The sequence below is a fragment of the Pelobates fuscus genome, chromosome 7, assembly GCF_036172605.1.
Source record: "Pelobates fuscus isolate aPelFus1 chromosome 7, aPelFus1.pri, whole genome shotgun sequence".
Classification (NCBI taxonomy): domain Eukaryota; kingdom Metazoa; phylum Chordata; class Amphibia; order Anura; family Pelobatidae; genus Pelobates; species Pelobates fuscus.
Window position 1 is genome coordinate 23,206,743 of NC_086323.1, and position 17,514 is coordinate 23,224,256.

Here is a 17,514-nt window from a genome sequence, read left to right on the forward strand (position 1 = left end):
CTTTTGAGACAAAGTAGAGACTATTTGGTGCCCGTATGGAATTTTGGTAAAATCTGGCAATGGGCAGGGCTTCCTCCAGCACATCCTGCCTTTTGCAATCAGTTGCCACTTGTGGCGGCTGATAAGAGTAGACATCTGTGATGCGCATACAATTTAAAAATGAGAAAAACTAGTCAACTGGTTGACCAATAAAACAGTATTTTACAATGAAAAAGCCGGAACACGCATAAAGCAGCCCAGTACTTATAATAGCGATGTGTCCTCAAGATTGTCAGTACTTTGAAATCAAATACAACACAAACAGGACACTAGATCATAGCGGCTTGTAGCACTCCAAGGTGGTCGTGAGTCTTTTTGTCAGTGGGATACTTGAGTAAGGAAGTTATTGGACATGGTTAATGTTGTTATGTTCTTTGAGGTGAATAAAAGTATTTGCTTTCTAACTGCATGCTAAGTAGCTGATGTCCTGTTTGTATTTAATCTTCTTGTGTGTCTATGGCATATTATTACCCCCCATAAACCCCCATTTTATACTTTTGTGAGTGTGCGAGAGTACAGCAGTGACATGGGATACTGACAGACGAAGGAGTTAAATACAGACTGGAGCAGAAAACCAAGTTAAGAAAATGATTCCATCCAGCCATTCATTTTTTTTTTTAGTAATATTGGGCCAAAATATGAAATTTATTCTGAACTCACTTTGAACTCCCAACAAATCACAATAAAATATTAGAAAACAATAGTAATCTTACCCAGTCATAATATGACCCTGTTAAATATATGACAAATCTTAGAAAAACGCACAATAAAAATAAAAATATATAAAATATAAAAGAGTCTCTAATTGTGGAATAGTCTCTGATTGTGAGGTTGTTGGTAAAATAAATCTTAAAAGTCCTCTTTATATCCAGCCTTTCGAAGTCACAGCTTGTACGCACAGTGCTTCACCATTTTTCAATATACAAAAAGAAATAAAAAGTACTAAAAATTGTGTTAAAATATTTATGCTTCTAATTATAAAGACTAAAATGTAACACTTTAATGGTATAAAAAAAAAATCAAATCTTTAGTTAAATACAGAAAAGTAATTTGTAACAAATTGTGTCCAATGTGGCATTATTTAGCTGCACATTAATATTATACACAGTAATCGCTGAAACTCAGACCTGATACTAGTTCCAAGTAGTGATGTCCTGGACGGTTCGCTGGCGAATAGTTCCCAGCGAACATAGCGTGTTGGCGTTCGCTGCGGCGGGCGAACATATGCGATGTTCAGTCCGCCCCTATTCGTCATAATTGAGTAAACTTTGACCCTGTACCTCACATTCAGCAGACACATTCCAGCCAATCAGCAGCAGACCATCCCTTCCAGACCCTCCCACCTCCTGGACAGCATCCATTTAAGATTCATTCGGAAGCTGCATTCATTTTTTTTTCAATTTATTATTATTATTTTTTTTCAGTGCATATAAATGTTACAAGCAGATAGCCCCCCCCCCCCCCCAGACACTCTGTATTACTGCAGGTCTGTGTTACTGCAGATACTCCCTCCAGACACTCTGTGTTACTGCAGATACTCCCCCCAGACACTCTGTGTTACTGCAGATACTCCCTCCAGACACCCTGTGTTACTGCAGAATCTCCCTCCAGACACCCTGTGTTACTGCAGATACTCCCTCCAGACACTCTGTATTACTGCAGATACTCCCCCCAGACACTGACACAGAGCAGAATAGGGACTGTTCCTCCAACATAGGGTCACTTGGCAGATATGGATTGACACCTATCCTAAGGATCCCTGATACACACTGACACAGCATAATATGGACTGTTCCCCCTACATAGGGTCACTTTTAAGCCAATCAGAGTGCTCTTTGTCATTTTACACAGCGTGGGAAAATTCTAAAGAACTTTCCCACGCTGTGTAAAATGACACAGAGCACTCTGATTGGTTAGATTCCAAGCCCACCAATCAGAGTGCTCTTTGTCATTTTACACAGCGTGGGAAAATTCCAAAGAACTTTCCCACGCTGTGTAAAATGACACAGAGCTCTGTGATTGGTGGAAGGGTCCGTTGAAAGGGCTAGTCTGCTTGTACCCCAACCTGCATGGCCTTGTGGAAAGTGCTGCTGAATTGCTCTCTGAAGGGCCCTAGTGCACAATACAAGGCTGTCTAATGATGTGCTCATCCTATGCTGTCTGAGGACACCAGGGAACTAAATTGGGATGGTCGGACAGGACCCCGCAATCAGGACTGTCCTGACGAAATTGAGACTTTTAAGGAACCTAAAATTATGATGTTTGTCATCTTTTTGGTGGAATAAAATAAGTCCTGTATATTTTATATATATATATGTGGGGACTTGCTGTGTGAAGGGGCACAGAGGGATACTCACGGGTGGATTTGCCATAATGCCACCGAGGCAAGGTCTTCAGGCAGCAGGCAGGAGAAGGAAAGATTAAATATCTCCCTGGTCCTGATAAAACATTTCTTACTGAAACTGAAACATTGACTTTTTTTTTTTTCTTGACATGGATATATTAAACTGTATTTTTTTTTTTTTTTAATTCTTTAGTTTTGGTGCAAATAGGATTAACAAACATTCCTGTGGTGCCACACCAGCAGGCACAGGTGGAGTAATGCTTACAACATCATGGCATTATACAATTGCACATTTTTTTATGAAATAGGATAACAGGCTAAGGATACTGGCTAAAAACGTAAGTTTATTTCACAAGATCCGCATAATAACAGTGAGTTGGATCATAGAGATCTGTGCTCAGAGAGGTCGTAGTTAAATTCTCAGTAAACGTAATCAGGTCGCTGCAGTGTGTACACTGACACAAACTTTAGACTCAACAGCACGTACAACCGGTAGCATGAGCGATTAAAGCAATATATTGTAACGAGTAGGCACAGAGATATCATGAATGGCAATAATGCTGCACATATTATAAACAATAAGCATTTCATGTGAATCATTAGCTTGAAGCAATATTAGGTTAGAGTAACCTAGCTGGTGGACATTATGATTAGTGTTAAGTGAAGAATAGTCTGATGGTCAAACATGAGTAACTAATATGGAGCATGAGTAGGTCATTTAGGTCAAAACATTAAGATAAAGTGTCGCAATATTACGGCAGCTTGTGAGTAGATAGCATAAATGACTTGATATACCACTGGAGTTATATTTTAACAGGATACAGTAGTGGAAACACATAAATAACGTTGTTGGCAGAGATTCGTGGAAGTTCAATTGGGGCATATGAGGCTGGGTTTACACCGAGTACTATGCCTGCTATTGAGTCCAAGTCCCTGTTGGATCAGCCGATGCCGTGTTGGGGCTGAGTGTGTGCCCCCTGCGTCGGTCGGTGCAGTTGGCGCGGTCTCCCTGGTGTGCAGGCGCCTGGCATCCCTGGGTCTCTTAGGAGTGTGTTGGTCGGCGAGTCAGCTCTCCGGTTTGCAGTCATGCTGTGCGGGGATGGATGCGAACCTCGCTGGACGTCAGTTCCTGGAGCTGGTGAGTAGCTTGTGTGGGATGCCGGCTTGGCAATCTTGTTCTCTCAAGTGTGGGGGCCATTATGCTCTCTCATGCAGTATGGCGCCGCTTCCCGCCCTTGGGTTCGACGGCGTTTGCGGGGTCTAGTTGTCTCTCTGGGTGCTTGTATTGGGTGCTGGTAATGGCGCCTCCTGGTTGCCGGTCGGATCCAGGTGGCCACTAGCTTCACTGCCAGGTGGCGAGCCATACCACGGTCGCTCAGCATTGACCAGAAGTTCGCACAGAGTCGGTCGAAGTCCCCCAAGGGATTCCTGGTAGTTTGGACTTGCGTGCGTCGCTGTTGGGGCTTTCGCTGGGCGGCCATCTTAGCTACCTCCCAGGGGCCCGGGTAGTGCTGGTGCTGTGCTGGCTCAGTGGGACAGTCACCGCTATGTTTTAGTCTTCGCTTCGTCAGGCTTCAGGTGCCGGGATATCCCTCTCCGGCAGGGGGGGGGGGAAGGAAGTATGTCGGGGAGACCTCCAGGTGAGTTGCTGCGGTCTCTTATTTTGTCCGGATAGGCCTCTAGTAGGCCTCAGGTCTATCCCCGAGTAGGAGCTTCCAATATCGGTCGGAATGCTTAGCTCTTGGCTCTTAAGTGTAGGGTCACCCTTCTTCGGGTTGCCCCCCCCCCCCCTCCCCCGTCGATTCGGCAAGCTTTTTCTCCCGTTTTTGGCTACTTAGGAGCGTTTGTTGCACGGAGCTCGTCTCCAGTGCGACCGTTCAGCATGGCGCTTAGCTCCGCCCCCGAAACATTGACTTTTAAGAATTTGCAATAACATGTAAGTTTTATTTTTCATGTTCTAACAAGACCCTGTAGTGCTATCATTTTTTTTAAATATATTTATATAGGGGTGTGAATGAAGAAACTGGTCTTCTGGCAGCATGGAGGGTAAATCCGGCCCGGGGGATACTTTAATTTTAGGGTGTTTGGCCAGTGACTGTGCCATTTCAGGACATTCTAGGTGAATTCGTGATTTTTACTATTTATGGAACTGAAAATGCAAGTTAGAAACATTTTAGAAAATATAATTACAGTTTTAAGAAACACTACTGTGTTTTACTGCTGTGGAGCTCTGTTATATATTCTCTCATACATCACAACATTATGATCGAAAAGAGGGCCTGCGGGATTGGGGCTCAAAATAGGAACTGTCCCTTCTAAACACTTGGGAGGTATGTTACTTGTTAAAAAATATCCCTTGCAGAATAACATTCACCTTAGCACCCCCTGCAGTATGCATTTACCATAACCACTATCCCTCTCTTTAAGGTGATTGCTACTTACCATAAATCTGCATATTGTTTTATATAGGATGCATGGATATTGCTGTCCCTTTAATACTGTGGATCTAGGAGCACTTGCTATAGAGCCAAAGGGGGAATAACAGGTATTCGAGATATATGAGCCAACCTTTATACAGTAGCTTTTGAAGTAGCATGTTCTTAGGGAATCAATTCAATTGCTGAGATTGTGTTAGCAGTTTATATACATAACCCTTTGGTCTCCACTAGGCAGTGTATAAGGGCAAACACGATTTCCACAACCTGTTGTTTCATACCAAATGCAATTTATAGGCTGCACAGCCAAATACCTTTGAGCTGTGACTCATTTAGGAAAGATCCAGATAAATGAAACCTTCTCCCAGTGAATTCCCATTTCACAGCAAACCGCTTATTAACTCTAAGGTGTATGGTTTGCCTTCCAAAGCCGAATCCATTATAGAAACATAGAAACATAGAATGTGACGGCAGATAAGAACCATTCGGCCCATCTAGTCTGCCCAATTTTCTAAATACTTTCATTAGTCCCTGGCCTTATCTTATAGTTAGGATGGCCTTATGCCTATCCCACGCATGCTTAAACTCCTTTACTGTGTTAACCTCTACCACTTCAGCTGGAAGGCTATTCCATGCATCCACTACCCTCTCAGTAAAGTAATACTTCCTGATATTATTTTTAAACCTTTGTCCCTCTAATTTAAGACGATGTCCTCTTGTTGTGGAAGTTTTTCTTATTTTAAATGTAGCCTCCTCCTTTACTGTGTTGATTCCCTTTTTATTAAAAGAATAGGACCTTTTTGATCCAGAGGAGACTTGTTCCATGCGTTAGATGTCTGCAAAATTGTATCCACACTTCAGTTCTTTTTAGTTTCTAGTTCCTGGTAAATCAATCAGTGCTGACAGATGCTGTAAGAAGAAGAATCTTTTCACTGTGACTGTCACTGGCTAAGGTAAGAGTACGTGGTTTCTAAACTTGGCTAAGGCAGAGAGACAGAGGAGGCAGGAGTTCCCAGAAGCATCCTGTGCTCGCTAATGGAAACAGTCGAGTATCATAATCATTTTATTTTTATACGGGGCATGATTAAGGCTTGATGTGGAAACATTCTCGTAAGCAATTTACAAATTTAACGCAGTTTTTTCTCTCGACGGTTTATTGGATTTTTATGCGTTTCGGATATTTTCATAATTCAGTTAGACGTTGGATGGTTTTCTGAGCTCGGTTCTCTGCTGTTCATGACCTCATCAAATTCTTGGCTAAGTTTAATGTAATAATGTTTCTCTCACTCTCAGTAGAGTGAAGGACTCTAGGGATTCGCTTACTCTCTTGTGTGAATAAGGGTCATGCTCTCTATCAGGAGAGAAACATTGTAACTTTTCAAACGTGTCACTGTGAGAGGTGAATATCCCAAAATTCCTTTCAGTTCCTCACTTTACAATGTATTTGTGACCATGTGTCATATTCCTAACAAGCTACATGTTCCGAGAACAGAGTGTCCCTCGATAAGTTGCAGTATAGTTCTAATGTTAATTTGTGGCCATCTGTAAAGAATGTCTATGCCATCATTTACAGTTCCTGAAACACAGATCACAATAAGCTTAGTTATTTAGAGGAATTCCCAGATTTTACTAGTAACATGACGTAAAGTCATGATTTTATTAAAGACACGGAGGCGAGTATTATGCATAACTCTTTCTTTATTTCCTCAGCAGCAAAGATAGAGGAATATAAATATTGTCAAAAATGAAAGAAAACTGTATAGGCATAACGGGTAGCCAATCACATGGTAGAGGAAGTGGCTATATAAGTCCTGTGTCTCCCACAATCCCCCTCTTTCTTGCGAAAACCGAAGACCAGGTAAGAAGAAACGATGTCCTACTTGATCAGCACAGGAAACAGGAACAATGCGACAACATCAAGCTAAAAAAGACAGAGAAATATGGTAATTTCCAGACTCAAAACTGTAGACTTACCAAACAGCATCATAAGGAGTCACAAACAAGGAAACCGGATTCTGAAATACAAAGGATAAATAATTTAGTGAACAGAAAAGATGTATCAAACCATCCAATCATATAAATAAGCATACATAAACAATACCTAATCAATACCTAATCAATACATAATCAATACATACCTATTGAACAGGAAAAAATCCGTAGAGTCTCAAGCATCTCGTATCCCCATTCCACACCGGGAGGGCGGGAGGGAATAATACTCGCCTCCGTGTCTTTAATAAAATCATGACTTTACGTCATGTTACTAGTAAAATCTGGGAATTTTATTAAAGACACGGAGGCTCATATTATGCAAGTTCAAAGCTGTGCAACTATTCGAGATGCGATGTGTTCAATAGGTCTGAAATAGAAATCTCTAAAAGTCGATTCACTGGACCAATCTGCCGCCCGCATGATATCCTCCAGACGACATCCGACCGAGGAGGCTTTAGAAGCCATCGCTCCCCGTACAGAATGGGGCGTAAACACAGAGGTGTCTATACCCGCAGAGGATAATAATTCCCGTATCCAACGTGCCAGGGTAGGTGTAGAAACCGGTCGATAAGGCGACTTGAAAGATACGAACAAATCGTGTAGATCAGCAGAGCGAAGGGAACTCGTGACATCCAGATAAACTCTGAGGCAATCCACCGGACAGAGCGCCGGACAGCCAGGAAACCTGGGATACGAAAAGGACTTGGATGCAGATTTAGTCCTCCTGGATATATCAAAAGTAACACCTTCAGGGGTGAATGCAATGGCGTCCCAATCCATGGCCCTGACGTCGGAGACCCTCTTGCAAGAGATCAAACAGAGTAACATCACCAACTTGGATGACAGGCGTTTCAAAGACAGCTCCTGATTAGGGTACCATGAGGAGAGGAACTGCAACATTATGTTAACGTCCCAAAAGGCAGAGAAGCGAGGCCGAGGAGGGCGCGCAAGGCGGATACCCTTGAGAAGACGACACACAAAAGGATGCCTGCCGACAGGGGAACCATCCAAACCCCTGTGTCCGGCCGAGATAGCCGAGCGGGAGAGGTTAATCGTGCGGTACGCCTTGCCCGAGTCAAACAGGGACGTGAGAAACTCGAGGATCAAAGGCAAAGGGGCAGATACGGGATCCACTGCCCGTTCCAAGCACCAACCAGACCACGATCTCCATGAAGTCCGATAGGCAGTTCGAGTGCCTGGGGCCCAAGCGTTATCGAGGAGTAGGAGAGTTGTCTGCGGAACGCCTGGGACAATCCAAGGTCCCCTGAAAGGAACCATGCTATCAGTGGTAGCTGGCGTTGCAATACTAGTTCGTGCGGGTTCCCATCCGGGTCCAGAAGGAGGTCCTGGAAGATTGGAATCAACCGAGGATAATCGATCGACAACTCCATCAAGCGGGGAAACCATGGTCGAGATCTCCAAAGCGGGGTGATTAACGCTACGCAACAGTCGTGGCGAACCAATTTCGAGATCGTGCGAGCTATCATGTTGAATGGAGGGAATGCGTATAGCGGGCCCCATGGCCAGTCTTGAAGGAAGGCATCGGTCGCCACCGCTGCCGGATCCGGCCTCCAGCTGAAGAACTTCGGCAGCTGAGTGTTCAGACGAGATGCGAACAGATCCATCTGGAACTTTCCCCACAACATGTCCAGGCTTCGGAACACCGAAGTGTGTAGACGCCAATCTCCAGAGTCTCTTAAGTGTCTGGAATTCCAATCCGCTCCCGAATTGTCTAGTCCCGGGATGTGTTCCGCTGTCACCGAGACGTTGTTGGAGAGGCAGTATTGCCAGAAGTCCTTCGCCAGAATTGCCAACATCTTGGACTTCGTACCCCCCAGGTGGTTTATGTAGCGGACCGCCGATACATTGTCCATCTTGAGGAGAACGCAGCAATTCGCCCGTCCTGGGGTAAGACTGCGGATCGCGAAAGCTCCAGCCAGGAGCTCTAGGCAGTTGATGTGCAATGATTTCTCCACGTCGGACCATCTGCCTCCTGTGGAAACGTCGCCACAACGAGCACCCCAGCCGTGTAAGCTGGCATCTGATTCGATCACCACGTCCGGGATGGAGCCGAAGATGGCTCTCCCATTCCACGCCTCCATGTGTGCTAACCACCACACCAACTCGTCTCTGGACTCTGCGTCCAAGCGTATCCGAGACTCGTAGGAGTGACCTGACCGAAGGTGTGACCCTTTGAGTCGCTGGAGGGCCCGGTAGTGTAGTGGGCCCGGGAAGATTGCCTGAATAGAGGCCGCGAGAAGGCCAATTACTCTCGCCAGCTGTCTGATGGACAAGTCTGCGACGCGCAGAGCTCTTCGAATCTCCTTCTGAATGGTTTTCACTTTGGAACCTGGTAGGAACAGGAACTGTTGGACGGAGTCCACTCTGAACCCCAGGAACTCTATGGACTGGGCGGGATCTAGGACCGATTTGTCCCAGTTGATCAGGAAACCCAACTTCTGTAGCAGGGTGGTAGTCCATTCTAGGTGTAGAAGGAGATCCTCCTTCGATTGGGACAAAATCAGAATGTCGTCCAGGTAAACAATGAGGCGAACCCCTCGGGTACGGAGGAACGCCACCACAGGCTTCAGAAGCTTGGTGAAGCACCAAGGGGCCGAAGAGAGACCGAAAGGCAGGCAGGTGAAACGCCAACGCCGCCCGTGCCATGTGAAATGGAGATAATCTCTGAATTCTAGAGCAATGGGGACCGTGAAGTAGGCGTCCTTCAGGTCTAGTTTGGCAAGCCAGTCCGACTGGCGCAGAAGGTCCCTGAGGCAGTGAATACCTTCCATCTGGAAGTGCTGGTAACGTAGGAAGGCGTTGAGGGGGCGAAGATTTATTACAGGGCGAACTCCGCCCCCTTTCTTGGGCACCAGGAACAGATTGCTCGTAAAGCCCTTGGCGGCGAACGGCAGTTCCTCTATAGCGCCCTTGGAGAGCATCTCTCCGACCTCCGCGGAGATCATCTCGTCTTGTTCCCGTGGAAGGGACAGTTCTCTGGGGGAGTAGAACTGGACAGGCATTGAAACAAAATCTAGGCGATACCCCTTTACACACTGCAGAACCCAAGCATCCGAGGTGAGCTGTGCCCACTCTCGGTAAAATAAGGCCAGTCTCCCTGCTACCTGAACGGGAGGGGAAGAAAGGGTACTCACCGTAAGGACGTCTGCTGGTGGCACCGCTGCGGGGGTATCTGGAGCCCCAAGCCCGACCTCTGGCTGGGAAGAAAGGAGGGGTTCTTTGGTCCTGAAATCCCCGGGAGGGAAAGAAGGAACCTCTGGTAGCGCGAAATGCGCCTCGGAAACCCCGGCCGGGTGGACGGTTCCTGTTACGCCCGGCCCCTCCAAAAACCTTAGGCGCGAACACACGCTTCATGCTCGCCTGCGCCTTGTCAATCGCCGTGAAGGTCTTGACATACGACCCCATGTCTTTAACGAAGGAGGTGCCAAACAGTAAACCCTCTTCAGTCGGGTCAGGCTCCGCCACAGTCATAGTGGCCAGTTTAGGGTCGATTTTTAGTAATATCGCCTTACGTCTCTCCGCAGATATCGCCGTATTGGCGTTTCCCAGCAAGCATATGGCCCGTTGGACCCAACCAATGGCCACGTCCACGTCCAAAACTGAATCCCCAGTTTTAGCAGTATCTAGAAGCTCATAGAGCTTCGAGAGGGGCCCTAGTGTGTCCAGGATCTTGTCCTGGCATCCCTTCAGGGAATTGTCAAGGCCCTTTTTGGGCTTCCAGCCCGACTTACCCAGGAACTGGGCAATCTGTGGGTCAATATCTGGTGTTTTACCCGCAGCGCCCGGGAGAGAAGGGCGAGGGCATTCGGCCCGCAGCTTATTGCGGCCTTCTTTGGAAAGGGGTGTGCGGATACGTTTGGCCACATACTGGGCAATATGATCCGGGGGAACCCATTCAGCGGACCGGGGGTGACGTAGGTCGTCAGGGTCGAACAGGGGGTTACCCTGAGGATCAAGAATAGTGTTGTCAACCCCGGAGGGGCCTAAGACTGGACCCCGGGTCTTGGCGGAGGGCTCTGATGGGTTAGCGCCCGTAAGGGGCAAATCCTCGCCAGACACATCATCATCACCAAAGGAGTCATACTCCATATAGTCGGATTCCTCCTCCACACTCCGGTCGGTATCCGACCCATCATCAAGGGCTCTAGCCCGTTTCCATAATCTAGCCTTTTTAGCCCGGCCAGGGGCTCTTTTGCGCGTGGGGTGCGCGCCATCTGTGACCGCCTCAAGCGTGTCAGTCATGGCAGGTAAAACCTGCATCGAGGAGTGGGAGCCGACGTGTTTTGACTTGGCCTTCGCCTTACGGGCTCCAGGCACAGTCTGAGCAGGGGAGGGGGACCCCACGCCCGTAGGGGCGGGGGAGGCCAGAGTAGGCAAAACCAGGGAGTGCATCAATTGTGAAAATGAAGTAGTAACAGCTCCCATGGCCGAGGCAATAGCCTTCTGAATGGAGGAGGCCATAGTGGCTTCCAGCATGGCCTGAAATTCTTGGGAGGCCATAGCGCCCTCAGCGCTGTCTGAGCGGAAGTCCCCAGGGGGACCCGCAGGCCCATCCTCCCTATCCTGCATGTTGCAAAGTTGCAGTGGGCAATTAAATACTGCTAAATGACACTAAGGTGGGTGAGAAGAGCAAAGGGTTGAGTAACCCACAGAAAAACGAAACACACAGACCGTCTAGCGTTCCCAGGGGACCCGGCAAAGCAAGGGTGACCGCACGGCAGCACAGGGGAAGGATCGAGGTCCGCCCAAGATGGCCGCCGCACGTGAGGGAAGGCGCACGCGACTGGGCACCCGGCGGGGGAAGGGGCTCGTGCACCCGATCCGCCGAGCCCGCCCGCGAGCGGGGAGGGATGCGTGCGCAGCCGCGGTCGACAACAGAGCGGTTGCGGCAAAAGCACAGAGCCGGGAGTCGTGCGGGAGCACGAGGGGGATAGAAAAGGCAGGTTACAGAAATCCCCGGGTAGGGGGGGAAAAGCACCAAGGGGGTCCCAGGGGGAACGCTAGTGGTAACAGGTAATTAAACAATCATAAATAGTATACAATGAAATATCATACAAATAAACGATCATCAAATTTGAGTCAGAGAGAAACAAAAAGTACTTATCTGTCTGAGGAAGCAGCAAAGAAAGAGGGGGATTGTGGGAGACACAGGACTTATATAGCCACTTCCTCTACCATGTGATTGGCTACCCGTTATGCCTATACAGTTTTCTTTCATTTTTGACAATATTTATATTCCTCTATCTTTGCTGCTGAGGAAATAAAGAAAGAGTTATGCATAATATGAGCCTCCGTGTCTTTAATAAAATTAAGTAGCTGCCTAAAGTGCTGCATGGAGATACACCAGGAATAATTCTGCTAATTGTGATTGAAAAAAACACGGCAGTGATCGGAAGAGGATTTACTTATATTAGGAGGAAATCTAACTGATCTAATGGATAATACGCATGTCCTTTTTCCGCTGGAATTAAAAAATACATGAAGTGTTGTCCTCTGCAACACTCTCTAGGTAGGTGGTAGCAGAATACTGCCCATAGTATAACACTACCTCTGCCGACCTGCCTTGTTCCCATAGTACATCCTGCTTCCATCTCTTCCCCAGCTAAACGACACACACACACACCCAGCCATCCATCTGATCGAATGTATCAATGAGTCTTGGGCACCCATGACCCTGATGCTGGTTCACCGGTTGTCCTTCATTGCACCAATTTTGGTAGGTACTAACCACTGCATCCCCGGAACATCCCACAAGACTTGCCTTTTTGGAGATACTCTGATCTAGTCTTCCAGTCATCACTATTTGGCCCTTGTCAAAGTCACTAAGATCTTTTCACTATGACATTTGTCCTGATTCAAACTCATGAAATCTAAGAACTGACTGTTCCCTTGCTGCCTAATATATTCGACACCGAACAATAGAATCAATGTTATTCACTTCACCTGTCAGTGGTTTTAATGTTGTGGCTGATCAGTTTATGCATTGACATACGTACAGACATACATACACAGCAGCTCCATATACAAATTATCATATTCTTGTACATGTTTCTTACATTTATGTATATATCACATGCATATGTCTGTATGCGGGCATGCATGTGTGTGAATGCTTATATATGTGTGTGATGTTTGTGGAAGTATATGTTTGTGTTAAAACATGAATATTCAAATAATGTGTGTAATGTGTGAACATCCGGCATTAGTCACTTCCATCTCAAAGCCCAAGTCCATCTTAGAACATCACCTACATTCAGGGCTCTTGTACTTGCCCAAGCTCTTTCAGAATCTGGCAGGGGTGTGTATAAGTGAAGATGCCATAAGAGAGGACACATGATATATATAAAAAGGTGATTCTTTATTCAACCCAGAATCCCTTGCAGTAGTAACATTACTGTAAATTTGAGATTTCTGTTGGAAGAGCAAGTCTTATGGCTTGACTGGTGTGTGCAGATCTGTGTTTAACAATATATTAACTATATATATATATATATATATATATATATATATATATATATATATACACACACACACACACACACACACACACGCACACGCACTATATGCACCACTGGCTTACACAGCAAGATACTTTCTGTGCTTAATTAGCTCTTGAGATACTTGCCACATGTTCCATTCAATAATATTAAAAATAATTAAACGTGGTAATCCCAGAATTGTCCCCATACACAGATAGAAATGTGATCAACAAGATGGCTCTACTAAATAGTCCCTATAATTACTCTCTTATTGCTTCTCTCAGGCTCCGTATTGAATGCAGTAACAAAAGGCTTTATCATACACAACAGAGTGAAATAAAACCATTTACTGTATGTCTGACTCATAGATGGCAGCATTTGTATTAGTTTCCATCACGCAAATGGCTCTGTTTTATTACATCTCTAAAAGTTTGCAGACTCGGCTGTTTTAGGTTAAAATGACCTTCAGATTTCTTCTTTTTAAGTTTAGGGTTGTTTTTTGCTGCTTTATTTTGTGCTTCTTTTAAGAACTTCTTATTTTAACGAATTTTAGTTGAACAATAAAAAGCATGACATTTCTAAATTAAATGTCCATCTGTTAAAGCAATATAATGGAATGGAATAAAATCTCCAAGAGACTAACATTCCAGTGTAAGTGTGCAGTCAGGAACCCTTAAAGAAACACTATAGCGTCAGGAACACAAATGTATTTCTGACCCTATATTGTTAAAAAGGGTAGAGACAATGAATGTCAGTCACAGTGTGCAGCACTGCCCCATGAAGCACCTCTAGCAGCTGTCTGAGGAGTGGCCACTGGAGTTATCACTAGCCAGTAATGTAAGCACTGAATTTTCTCTGAAAAGGCAGTGTTTATATCAAAAAGCCTGAAGGGACTGATTATACTCACCAGAACAAATGCAGAACAAATACAATAAGCTGTAGTTGTTCTAGTGAGTATAGTGTCCCTTTAACCCCTTAATGACCAAACTTCTGGAATAAAAGGGAATCATGACATGTCACACATGCCATGTGTCCTCAAGGGGTTAAAACAGTAGGCTTAAAGGTTCCTGGCTTACATTTTCTCAATATAACCACCATTAAAAAAAAATCTAACGTTTGGGTCTACCAAAATAAGCAAACATAACTGTATTTACATTTATTATATTATTTGACACCTAGTTATCTGGTGAAGGAACAGTTCAGTCACTGGAGAATGGATTCTTAAAGGGACACTCCGGGCACCCGAACATCTTTAATGTATTTGATAAATGTTGGCCTGATTAACATGCTGTATGTTTGGCATGCTCACATTTTTATAGTTTTTGCACACACAAAAAATGTTTTGCAGAATACTGGACCATAAGCCTGCCCACTTAGCCATGCCAGAAAGACTTCCTTATCAAATATCTGTGAACAGCCTTATTCCCAACAGCGCTGAGTGAGCTAATTAATTAACAACCTAACTGCAGACAGAAAGATAAAATATAAACAGGGCGTTATATCTTTATTATATAGCTTTTTGCGTGATATCTCATTCGAACGCAGGTTGCTTTGTAGATCAGATCGCTCAGCTGTGTACATTCAATAAGGAAGTCTTGTTTTGGAGTGAAGGGGTGTGGCTAAGTAGGCAGGCTTAAGGTGCAGCGTTCTACAAAATATGTTTTTTTTTTTTAATGCAAAAACTATTAAGAGTTGAGTATGCAAATGACACAGCAAATTAATGAGGCCAAAACATTTCAAATGCATTACAATGCCTTCTTAGAGCAATCCAAGCTTATTGTGTAACACAGTGAATTTTAGAACATATAAACACATGGTTTGCGCGTTAGGACAAATGAGAGGTAGTCTAACACCCAGGCTTCCACTAACTCCATCTGAAGACTGTAATATTTAAAAACCATCTGACAAGAACCTGGGTTTTATTTATGTCTATGGCATCACATTGAGGTTTTTACCATCTCCTGGAATGGACAACTATTTGTGATAAAGCAGATAATGATATGTCGCCTGCGACAGCTTGTTCCATCTGTCCAAGGTGCATTTAGCACATCTTATAGAGGACTTACGATTGCTTATAAAACATACAGCTCCTAAATGACACTCAACTCTTCATACTCACAAAAGAGAAATCTTCAGCGTTTCGACAAAGTAGCTTTGGAAAAATGGCTTGTCTCTGAAAGAGTTCTTCCTCTTCAAAGATGTTTCCATACATGAATCCATTCATCATGGTTGAGTGGGCATGTATATCAATGTAAAACTCAAGATTGATTTTCTGTTGGAAAAGGAAATATTGGAACAATGTAAAACATCCACCAGATGGAATAATTAAAGAGCTACACGTGTTGTACTCTCTAGAACCTAGATTTTAAAAACATTTTTTTTAGTTTATTTTTACATCCAACAACTTTAGTAGATGAGAGTGCACGGGTACCCAATATGCGGGTGGATGGGGGATTAACAAAAGAGTAAAGTAAAAGCATATCGTATGGGCAATACAATATACAACTTCAACCTATTCACCCGTGGAAATAACAAATAAACGTAGCTTTTAGATACTTGCATCCCTCACGATACCTCCCAAAAATGGTAACCATATGCAGGATAGTATAAAATACAAACAAGATAGAGATCCAGCTGATATCACTAAACATATGAATAAAATACAACATAGTATAATACTGTTATAGCCTTTCAATCGCCTAACACTTCATGGTTACACTCACAGATTCGTTGAGAAAAGCAAACCCTCAGGGTGCCTTCCCTATGGTTATGGGGGGTATATCCCACTGCCGACAGTAGTTCCAATCCGGATACCAGGAAGGTCACACACTCCAAATGGTATGGATATAAAAATATTTATTGCCATAAATTGCTAAAATAATATTGTTAACAAATGGTCCATTGTATCTTATTTATATGTTTTAGTGATACCAGCTGGATCCCTATCTTGTTTGTATTTTATACTATATTGTATGGGCAGTCTTATGTTGTGGACTGCCACTAAAGGTTAAATGGGGTGTCACCATTACACCACTGAATAAAACATTGGAAACTATAAACTGGGGAGCGGGAATAATAGTTTATATATATATATATATATATATATATATATATATATATATGATGCTTTATTATTTTTAGAATGCATATTGAAGGTTTACCAAGTGACATCACATTCTATGTCAGTCCTGGCACGGCCAAGGCATAGAGGAAGAGAAGCTGAAGCACTGTTTCTCCTCGTCTCTCTATGCTCTCCCTAATGACAGAAAGGGGAAAACGTTATACCAATGACTGACAGGGAGCCACAATGGAGGCATTCCAGAATAGAAAGCCACAGCAATGTGGGTTTCTATATTTATAACGTTATTTACTAAAGTGAAAATTCAAGGGGAATTCAAAGGGACTTTCAAATTGAAAAGAAACATATAGGGTTAGGAATACAAATGTTTATTCCTGACCCTATAGTGTTAAAAACATTTTTTAGGTGGCCGGCCAAAAGGTAATAGGCTCACCTTGATTCCATCCGCAAGCAGGTCTGCCAGCACTGGAGTCTCTCCCGATATACCTCCTTGCCTGAGATCATCAGAATTGACAATCTCAGCCAATCCAATGCTTCCCCATGGAAAAGCATTGTATTGCCTGAGATTATCAATTCTGATGATCTCAGCCAAGGATGCGGGATGAGGCGGAGCAAAACGCTGCACTGGCCAACCAGCATCTATGGTGAGAGTTTATCGTCTCCATTCATAGCGTGGAGACGCTGAACATCAGGAATTGACCCAGGAAACACCTCTAGTAGCCATCTGAGTGACTGCCACTGAAGGTGTCCCTAGGAAGCAATATAAACACTTCCTTTTCTCATGGAAATGCCAGCAGGGACATACTATACTGTACATTAAGTTGTAGTTGCTCTGGTGACTATAGTGTCCCTTTAAGGTCAAATTAGCCGAAGTAAAAAAATATCTCTAAGTGCTATGCTTTCTATTTGGCTACTCTGGTCTTAAATTGGAGATTCACTTTGATTTCACCCTGAATTCTCACATCAATAAATCATTTTGTCAATTTAATTTTCAAACCTCATAAACATGTATTTGGTAAATATTAGCAATAAGTAAGCTTTAGATTAGAAATCATGGAAAGGAATGGATCTCCTTAAAGGAAATTAAAAAAAAAAAAATGACTCTCATTAAAATCAGATTTTGAT

At 44.2% G+C, this 17,514-nt stretch overlaps 1 protein-coding gene across 1 annotated transcript in view; it reads right to left on the reverse strand.

Annotated features, from left to right (window-relative positions):
• Window positions 1–17,514, reverse strand: part of AGBL4 (AGBL carboxypeptidase 4) — a 1,519,087-nt gene that overhangs the window by 163,527 nt on the left and 1,338,046 nt on the right. Inside the window, exon 10 of the mRNA XM_063427788.1 lies at window positions 15,430–15,582. Within this exon, the coding sequence (XP_063283858.1) occupies window positions 15,430–15,582 (153 nt within the window). The remainder of the gene's footprint in view (window positions 1–15,429; window positions 15,583–17,514) is intronic.